The 10,561-nt window shown below is 48.8% G+C and overlaps 1 protein-coding gene across 1 annotated transcript in view; it reads right to left on the bottom strand.

The window, feature by feature from the left end:
* The window catches only part of LOC127907901 (huntingtin-like), a 200,570-nt gene that overhangs the window by 39,206 nt on the left and 150,803 nt on the right, over positions 1–10,561 (bottom strand). The window contains 3 exon segments of the mRNA XM_052464365.1: positions 4,115–4,386; positions 4,851–4,973; positions 6,816–6,932. Coding sequence (XP_052320325.1) covers positions 4,115–4,386; positions 4,851–4,973; positions 6,816–6,932 — 512 coding nt within the window.

The following is a 10,561-nucleotide window of genomic DNA, read 5'->3' as shown; positions in this document are numbered from 1 at the left end:
CATCACTCCTACTAGCTGGAGTAGGAACCTGGAGAGAGAGAGGAGAGGAGTCATCTAGCATCACTCCTACTAGCTGGAGTAGGAACCTGAGAGAGTCATCTAACATCACTCCTACTAGCTGGAGTGGAGGAACCTGGAGAGGAACCTGGAGAGAGAGAGGAGTCATCTAACATCACTCCTACTAGCTGGAGTAGGAACCTGGAGAGGAGAGGAGTCATCTAACATCACTCCTACTAGCTGGAGTAGGAACCTGGAGAGAGGAGAGGAGAGGAGTCATCTAACATCACTCCTACTAGCTGGAGTAGGAACCTGGAGAGAGGAGAGGAGAGGAGTCATCTAGCATCACTCCTACTAGCTGGAGTAGGAACCTGGAGAGAGGAGAGGAGTCATCTAACATCACTCCTACTAGCTGGAGTAGGAACCTGGAGAGAGGAGAGGAGAGGAGTCATCTAACATCACTCCTACTAGCTGGAGTAGGAACCTGGAGAGGAGAGGAGTCATCTAACATCACTCCTACTAGCTGGAGTAGGAACCTGGAGAGGAGAGGAGAGGAGTCATCTAGCATCACTCCTACTAACTGGAGTAGGAACCTGGAGAGGAGAGGAGAGGAGTCATCTAACATCACTCCTACTAACTGGAGTAGGAACCTGGAGAGAGAGAGGAGAGGAGTCATCTAGCATCACTCCTACTAGCTGGAGTAGGAACCTGGAGAGAGGAGAGAGTCATCTAACATCACTCCTACTAGCTGGAGTAGGAACCTGGAGAGGGAGAGGAGAGGAGTCATCTAACATCACTCCTACTAGCTGGAGTAGGAACCTGGAGAGGAGAGGAGAGGAGTCATCTAACATCACTCCTACTAGCTGGAGTAGGAACCTGGAGAGAGGAGAGGAGAGGAGTCATCTAGCATCACTCCTACTAGCTGGAGTAGGAACCTGGAGAGAGAGAGAGAGTCATCTAGCATCACTCCTACTAGCTGGAGTAGGAACCTGGAGAGGAGAGGAGAGGAGAGGAGTCATCTAACATCACTCCTACTAGCTGGAGTAGGAACCTGGAGAGAGGAGAGGAGAGGAGTCATCTAACATCACTCCTACTAGCTGGAGTAGGAACCTGGAGAGGAGAGGAGAGGAGTCATCTAACATCACTCCTACTAGCTGGAGTAGGAACCTGGAGAGGAGAGGAGAGGAGTCATCTAACATCACTCCTACTAGCTGGAGTAGGAACCTGGAGAGGAGAGGAGAGGAGTCATCTAGCATCACTCCTACTAGCTGGAGTAGGAACCTGGAGAGGAGAGGAGAGGAGTCATCTAGCATCACTCCTACTAGCTGGAGTAGGAACCTGGAGAGAGGAGAGGAGTCATCTAACATCACTCCTACTAGCTGGAGTAGGAACCTGGAGAGAGGAGAGGAGAGGAGTCATCTAACATCACTCCTACTAGCTGGAGTAGGAACCTGGAGAGAGAGGAGAGGAGTCATCTAGCATCACTCCTACTAGCTGAGTAGGAACCTGGAGTCATCTAACATCACTCCTACTAACTGGAGTAGGAACCTGGAGAGGAGAGGAGAGGAGTCATCTAGCATCACTCCTACTAGCTGGAGTAGGAACCTGGAGAGGAGAGGAGTCATCTAACATCACTCCTACTAGCTGGAGTAGGAACCTGGAGAGGAGAGGAGAGGAGTCATCTAACATCACTCCTACTAGCTGGAGTAGGAACCTGGAGAGGAGAGGAGAGGAGTCATCTAACATCACTCCTACTAGCTGGAGTAGGAACCTGGAGAGGAGAGGAGAGGAGTCATCTAACATCACTCCTACTAGCTGGAGTAGGAACCTGGAGAGAGGAGAGGAGAGGAGTCATCTAACATCACTCCTACTGGAGTAGGAACCTGGAGAGGAGAGGAGAGGAGTCATCTAACATCACTCCTACTAGCGAGTAGGAACCTGGAGAGAGGAGAGGAGAGGAGTCATCTAACATCACTCCTACTAGCTGGAGTAGGAACCTGGAGAGGAGAGGAGTCATCTAACATCACTCCTACTAGCTGGAGTAGGAACCTGGAGAGAGGAGAGGAGAGGAGTCATCTAACATCACTCCTACTAGCTGGAGTAGGAACCAGGAGAGGAGAGGAGAGGAGTCATCTAACATCACTCCTACTAGCTGGAGTAGGGACCTGGAGAGGAGAGGAGAGGAGTCATCTAACATCACTCCTACTAGCTGGAGTAGGAACCTGGAGAGAGGAGAGGAGAGGAGTCATCTAGCATCACTCCTACTAGCTGGAGTAGGAACCTGGAGAGAGAGAGGAGAGGAGTCATCTAGCATCACTCCTACTAGCTGGAGTAGGAACCTGGAGAGGAGAGGAGAGGAGTCATCTAACATCACTCCTACTAGCTGGAGTAGGAACCTGGAGAGGAGAGGAGAGGAGTCATCTAACATCACTCCTACTAGCTGGAGTAGGAACCTGGAGAGAGGAGAGGAGAGGAGTCATCTAACATCACTCCTACTAGCTGGAGTAGGAACCTGGAGAGGAGAGGAGTCATCTAGCATCACTCCTACTAACTGGAGTAGGAACCTGGAGAGGAGAGGAGAGGAGTCATCTAGCATCACTCCTACTAGCTGGAGTAGGAACCTGGAGAGAGAGGAGGGAGAGGAGTCATCTAACATCACTCCTACTAGCTGGAGTAGGAACCTGGAGAGGAGAGGGAGAGAGTCATCTAGCATCACTCCTACTAGCTGGAGTAGGAACCTGGAGAGAGGAGAGGAGAGGAGTCATCTAACATCACTCCTACTAGCTGGAGTAGGAACCTGGAGAGAGGAGAGGAGAGGAGTCATCTAACATCACTCCTACTAGCTGGAGTAGGAACCTGGAGAGGAGAGGAGTCATCTAGCATCACTCCTACTAGCTGGAGTAGGAACCTGGAGAGAGGAGAGGAGAGGAGTCATCTAGCATCACTCCTACTAGCTGGAGTAGGAACCTGGAGAGAGGAGAGGAGAGGAGTCATCTAGCATCACTCCTACTAGCTGGAGTAGGAACCTGGAGAGAGGAGAGGAGAGGAGTCATCTAACATCACTCCTACTAGCTGGAGTAGGAACCTGGAGAGAGGAGAGGAGAGGAGTCATCTAGCATCACTCCTACTAGCTGGAGTAGGAACCTGGAGAGGAGAGGAGAGGAGTCATCTAGCATCACTCCTACTAGCTGGAGGCTAGTGAGACTTGGGCCAAGAAACACGAGGTAATGAACATTAAACCGTTGGAAATCTGTCCTTTGGTCTGATGAGTACAAATGTGAGATTTTTGGTTCCAACCGGAATGTCTTTGTGAGATGCAGAGTAGAAAATCTTCACATGTGTGGTTCCCACCGTGAAGCATGGAGGAGGAGGTGTGATGGAGTGGGGGTGCTTTGCTGGTGACACTGTCTGTTATTTATTTAGAATTCAAGGCACACTTAACCAGCATGGCTAGCACAGCATTCTGTAGTGATACACCATCCCATCAGGTTTGTGCTTAGTGGGACTACCATTTGATTTTCAACAGGACAATGACCCAAAACACACCTCCAGGCTGTGTAAAGGCTATTTGACCAAGAAGGAGAGTGATGGAGTGCAGCATCAGATGACCTGGCCTCCACAATCACCCGACCTCAACCCATTTGAGATGGTTTGGAATGAGTTGGACCGCTGAGTGAAGGAAAAGCAGCCAACAAGTGCTCAGCATATGTAGGAAACTCCTTCAAAGACTATTGGAAAATCCAGGTGAAGCTGGTTGAGAGAATGCCAAGAGTGTGCAAAGCTGTCATCAAGGCAAAGGGTGGCTACTTTGAAGAATCTAAAATCTAAAATAAATGTTGATTTGTTTAACACTTTTTTTGGTTACTACATGACTCCATATGTGTTATTTCATAGTTTTGATGTCGTCATCATTATTCTACAATGTAGAAAATAGTAAAAATAAAGAAAAACCCTTGAATGAGTAGGTGTGAACAAACTTTTGACTGGTACTGTATATTTTTTAAAGTGAGGTTGCCAATTTTTTAAATATCGCGCTCTCTCATATTCCTAAATTATCAAGAGTCAACTTTGACCCCTAAAAGTGTGTACCTGGGGGGAAACCCGATCCTGCACTCACCTGGCAAACGTCTCCTCCGGCAGCACCCGCTCTCCGTTGGCCTCCTGGTTGTCGGGGGCGACAGTTGCCGGGGTCGTCAGAGGCGGTGGCGGGGGCGACGAGAGGCTGCTGTCGTCGCGGAGACGTCGGATGGTGGGACAGGAGAGGAGGAGAGGAGAGAGGGAGAGCTCGTGGACACGAGAGAGGACTATGTCTTCAGTGGACTGAGAGATGAGGACTCGGAGGACAGCCAAGACACCTGACACCCACAACTGAACTGTGTTGACATTAGCCTGGGGAGGAAGGAGAGAGAGGCGGGAGGGAGAGGGAGGAGGAGGAGGGAGGGAGAGAGAGGAGGAGGGAGGGAGAGAGGAGGAGAGGGGGAGGGAGGGAGAGAGAGAGGAGGAGGGAGGAGGGAGGAGAGAGAGGGAGGGGGAAGAAAGAGAGAGGAGGGAGGGAGAGAGAGGAGGGAGAGGAGAGAGGAGGGGGAGAGAGAGGAGGAGGAGGAGAGAGGAGGAGGGAGGGAGGAGAGAGAGAGGAGAGGAGGAGAGAGGAGGGAGGGAGAGAGAGAGGAGGAGGAGAGGGAGAGCGAGGGAGGAGAGGGAGGGAGGGAGGGGGAGGGAGGGAGGGAGGGAGGGAGGGAGGGAGGGAGGGAGGGGGAGGGAGGGAGAGGGAGGGAGGGAGGGAAAGAGTTAACCTCAGTAAAGACCTGGCAACAATAGAATTATCCAAAAAGCTCAAATTCCGTGTGTCTCACCATGGTAGCAGGTGTAGTGAACATTCCCTTCAGCAGCATATCTACCGGGCGGAGAGAGGAGGGAGCGACCGTCTCAAACAGAGTGTTCAACACTCCCAGAGCCTCAGGGGAGTCCAGGTGCATCTAGGACAGAACACTGTGTTACCATGTGTTACCATTATGACATCACCTAGGACAGAACACTGTGTTACCATGTGTTACCACTATGACATCACCTAGGACAGAACACCGTGTTACCATGTGTTACCACTATGACATCACCTAGGACAGAACACTGTGTTACCATGTGTTACCACTATGACATCACCTAGGACAGAACACTGTGTTACCATGTGTTACCACTATGACATCACCTAGGACAGAACACTGTGTTACCATGTGTTACCACTATGACATCACCTAGGACAGAACACTATGTTACCATGTGTTACCACTATGACATCACCTAGGACAGAACACTGTGTTACCATGTGTTACCATTATGACATCACCTAGGACAGAACACTGTGTTACCATGTGTTACCACTATGACATCACCTAGGACAGAACACTGTGTTACCATGTGTTACCACTATGACATCACCTAGGACAGAACACTGTGTTACCATGTGTTACCACTATGACATCACCTAGGACAGAACACTGTGTTACCACTATGACATCACCTAGGACAGAACACTGTGTTACCATGTGTTACCACTATGACATCACCTAGGACAGAACACTATGTTACCATGTGTTACCACTATGACATCACCTCTGTGTTACTAAGACAGAGTGTTCAACACTCCCAGAGCCTCAGGGGAGTCCAGGTGCATCTAGGACAGAACACTAAATCAGTAGACACCACCTCAGGTCCTGTGTTACCATGACACCACCTCAGGTCCTGTGTTACCATGACACCACCTCAGGTCCTGTGTTACCATGACACCACCTCAGGTCCTGTGTTACCATGACACCACCTCAGGTCCTGCGTTACCATGACACCACCTCAGGTCCTGCGTTACCATGACACCACCTCAGGTCCTGTGTTACCACCTCAGGTCCTGTGTTACCACCTCAGGTCCTGTGTTACCACCTCAGGTCCTGTGTTACCACCTCAGGTCCTGTGTTACCACCTCAGGTCCTGTGTTACCACCTCAGGTCCTGTGTTACCACCTCAGGTCCTGTGTTACCACCTCAGGTCCTGTGTTACCACCTCAGGTCCTGTGTTACCACCTCAGGTCCTGTGTTACCATGACACCACCTCAGGCCCTGTGTTGCTACCTCAGGTCCTGTGTTGCTACCTCAGGTCCTGTGTTGCTACCTCAGGTCCTGTGTTGCTACCTCAGGTCCTGTGTTGCTACCTCAGGTCCTGTGTTGCTACCTCAGGTCCTGTGTTGCTACCTCAGGTCCTGTGTTGCTACCTCAGGTCCTGTGTTGCTACCTCAGGTCCTGTGTTGCTACCTCAGGTCCTGTGTTACCATGACACCACCTCAGGTCCTGTGTTGCTACCTCAGGTCCTGTGTTGCTACCTCAGGTCCTGTGTTGCTATGACATCACCTCAGGTCCTGTGTTGCTACCTCAGGTCCTGTGTTGCTACCTCAGGTCCTGTGTTACCATGACACCACCTCAGGTCCTGTGTTGCTACCTCAGGTCCTGTGTTACCATGACACCACCTCAGGTCCTGTGTTGCTACCTCAGGTCCTGTGTTACTATGACATCACCTCAGGTCCTGTGTTACTACCTCAGGTCCTGTGTTGCTACCTCAGGTCCTGTGTTACTACCTCAGGTCCTGTGTTGCTACCTCAGGTCCTGTGTTGCTATGACACCACCTCAGGTCCTGTGTTACTATGACACCACCTCAGGTCCTGTGTTGCTACCTCAGGTCCTGTGTTGCTACCTCAGGTCCTGTGTTAGGTACAGGCAGTACAGGAATAATTTAAAATAAGTTTACAAGCTCTTTCTCTCTCACTGTGGTCCTACCTGTTGTTTTCCTATCATGGGCAGTATGATGTCAGCAATCTGTCTGGACAGTCTCTTCCACTTGTCCTCGTTCTCCTTGTGACACTGCTGGAGGACCAGGATGAACATCTCCAGCACCTAAAAATAGACACACAGAGGTCAAAGGTCACACAGGTGAAAATGTTATAATGGTTGCATGGTTCAAATATTTAATGGTTCCAAAGTACAAAGGTTCCAAAGTACCAAGGTTCCAAAGTACCAAGGTTCCAAAGTACCAAGGTTCCAAAGTACAAAGGTTCCAAAATGCAAAGGTTCCAAAGTACAAAGGTTCCAAAGTACCAAGATTCCAAAGTACAAAGGTTCCAAAGTACCAAGATTCCAAAGTACAAGATTCCAAAGGTTCCAAAGTACAAGATTCCAAAGTACAAGGTTCCAAAGTACAAAAAGGTTCCAAAGTACCAAGATTCCAAAGTACAAAGGTTCCAAAGTACAAGGTTCCAAAGTACAAGGTTCCAAAGTACAAAGGTTCCAAAGTACCAAGATTCCAAAGTACAAAGGTTCCAAAGTACAAGGTTCCAAAGTACAAGGTTCCAAAGTACAAAGGTTCCAAAGTACAAGGTTCCAAAGTGCAAGGTTCCAAAGTACAAAGGTTCCAAAGTACCAAGATTCCAAAGTACAAAGTACAAAGTTCCAAAGTACAAAGGTTCCAAAGTACAAGGTTCCAAAGTACCAAGATTCCAAAGTACCAAGATTCCAAAGTACAAAGGTTCCAAAGTACCAAGGTTCCAAAGTACAAAGGTTCCAAAGTACAAAGGTTCCAAAGTACAAAGGTTCCAAAGTACAAAGGTTCCAAAGTACAAAGGTTCCAAAGTACCAAGATTCCAAAGTACAAAGGTTCCAAAGTACAAAGGTTCCAAAGTACAAAGGTTCCAAAGTACAAAGGTTCCAAAGTACAAAGGTTCCAAAGTACCAAGATTCCAAAGTACAAAGGTTCCAAAGTACCAAGATTCCAAAGTACAAAGGTTCCAAAGTACAAAGGTTCCAAAGTACAAAGGTTCCAAAGTACAAGGTTCCAAAGTACAAAGGTTCCAAAGTACCAAGATTCCAAAGTACAAAGGTTCCAAAGTACAAAGGTTCCAAAGTACCAAGTTCCAAAGTACAAAGGTTCCAAAGTACAAAGGTTCCAAAGTACAAAGGTTCCAAAGTTTCAAAGGTTCCAAAGTACCAAGTTCCACCAAAGATTCCAAAGTACAAAGGTTCCAAAGTACAAAAAGGTTCCAAAGTGCAAGGTTCCAAAGTACCAAGATTCCAAAGTACAAAGGTTCCAAACCCAGTACCAAGATTCCAAAGCACAAAGGTTCCAAAGTACAAAGGTTCCAAAGTACAACGGTTCCAAAGTACAAAGGTTCCAAAGTACAAGGTTCCAAAGTACCAAGATTCAAAGTACAAAGGTTCCAAAAGATGGTACAAAGAGGTTCAAAGTACAATGGTTCCAAAGTACAAAGGTTCCAAGATGGAGTACAACGGTTCCAAAGTACAAAGGTTCCAAAGTGACAAAGGTTCCAAAGTACCAAGATTCCAAAGTACAAAAGACCCAGTCAGACAAGATGAGTACAAAGGTTCCAAAGTGCAAACAAAGGTTCCAAAGTACCAAGATTCCAAAGACAAGATGGTTCCAGGTAGAGAAGATTCCAAAGCACAGACAAAGATGGTTCCAGAGACCCAGTCAGACAAGGAGAGAGACCCAGTTCCAAAGTACAAAGGTTCAGACAAAGTACAAAGGTTCAAAGTACAAGATGGAGGAGAAGACCCAGTCCAAGGAGTCAGACAAAGGTTCCAAGACAAGTAGACAAGGAGACCCAGTTCCAAAGTAGGAAAGACCCAGTTCAAAGTCACAAGATGGAGGAGACGGTTCCAAAGACAAGATGAGGTTCCAAAGTCAGCAAGGTTCAGACAAGATGGAGGAGAAAGACCCAGTCAGACAAGATGGAGGAGACAAGGTTCCAAAGTCAGACAAAGGTTCAAAGACAAGAGTCAGACAAAGACCCAGTTGGAGGAGAGAGACCCAGTACAAGGAGGTTCAAAGACCCAGTCAGAAGATAGGACAAAGACCCAGTTCAAAGATACAAAGGTTCCAGAAGAGGAGGACAAAGACCCAGTTCCAGACCAAGACCAAGACGAGGAGGACAAAGACCCAGTCAGACAAGATTCAGACAAAGGAGGACAAAGACCCAGTACAAGGAGGTTCCCAGTCAGACAAGATGGAGGACAAAGATCAGACAAGATCAAGACAAGATGGAGGAGAAGACCAAGAGATTCCAAGAGTACAAGGAGGTTCCAAAGTCACAAGATGGAGGTTCCATGGATTCCAAAGGAGAGAGACCCAGTCCAGACAAGTGGCGAGAGGAGAAAGACCCAGTCAGACAAGATTCAAGAGGGAAAGACCCAGTCAGACAAGATGGAGGAGAAAGACCCAGTTAGGAGAAAGAACCAGTCAGGATGGAGGAGAAAGACCAGTCTGGAGGAGAAAGACCCAGTCAGACAAGATGGAGGACCAGTCAGACAAGATGGAGGAGAAAGACCCAGTTTCTGGAGTGTCCCAGTCAGACAAGATGGAGGAGAGACCCAGTCCCAGCACAGCCTTGAGGAGCCTCAGTCAGAACAAACAGTCATGGACTATAGAGGGCTGGGATGGCCCAGTCAGGGGGGAGACAAAGACCCAGTCAGACAAGATGGAGGACAAAGACCCAGTCAGACAAGATGGAGGACAAAGACCCAGTCAGACCCAGTCAGACAAGGAGAGGACAAAGACCCAGTGGAGGAGGAAAGAGACCCAGTCAGACAAGATGGAGGACAGGAGACCCAGTCAGACAAGATGGAGGACAAAGACCCAGTCAGACAAGACCCAGTCAGACAAGATGGAGGACAAAGACCCAGTCAGACAAGATGGAGGACAAAGACCCAGTCAGACAAGATGGAGGACAAAGACCCAGTCAGACAAGATGGAGGAGACAAGAGGACCCAGTCAGACAAGAGGAGAAAGACCCAGTGGAAGATGGAGAAAGACCCAGTCAGACAAGATGGAGGACAAAGACCCAGTCAGACAAGATGGAGGAGACAGACCCAGTCAGACAAGAGGAGAAAGACCCAGTCAGACAAGATGGAGGATCAGACAAGAGGACAAAGACCCAGTCAGACAAGATGGAGGAGAAGACCCAGTCAGACCCCCAGTCAGACAAGATGGAGGAGAGAGCCAGTCAGACCCAGTCAGACAAGATGGAGGAGAAAGACCCAGTCAGAGACCCAGTCAGACAAGATGGAGGACAAAGACCCAGTCAGACAAGATGGAGATGGATGGAGGAGAGACCCAGTCAGACAAGATGGAGGACAAAGACCCAGTCAGACAAGATGGAGGACAAAGACCCAGTCAGACAAGATGGAGGACAAAGACCCAGTCAGACAAGATGGAGGACAAAGACCCAGTCAGACAAGATGGAGGACAAAGACCCAGTCAGACAAGATGGAGGACAAAGACCCAGTCAGACAAGATGGAGGACAAAGACCCAGTCAGACAAGATGGAGGACAAAGACCCAGTCAGACAAGATGGAGGACAAAGACCCAGTCAGACAAGATGGAGGACGAAAGACCCAGTCAGACAAGATGGAGGACAAAGACCCAGTCAGACAAGATGGAGGACAAAGGAGTCAGACAAGATGGAGGACAAAGACCCAGTCAGACAAGATGGAGGAGAAAGACCCAGTCAGAC

The sequence above is a fragment of the Oncorhynchus keta genome, chromosome 16, assembly GCF_023373465.1.
Source record: "Oncorhynchus keta strain PuntledgeMale-10-30-2019 chromosome 16, Oket_V2, whole genome shotgun sequence".
Taxonomy (NCBI): Eukaryota; Metazoa; Chordata; class Actinopteri; order Salmoniformes; family Salmonidae; genus Oncorhynchus; species Oncorhynchus keta.
The sequence above is the reverse complement of the archived record's forward strand: the minus strand, read 5'-3'. Positions and strand labels throughout refer to the sequence as shown.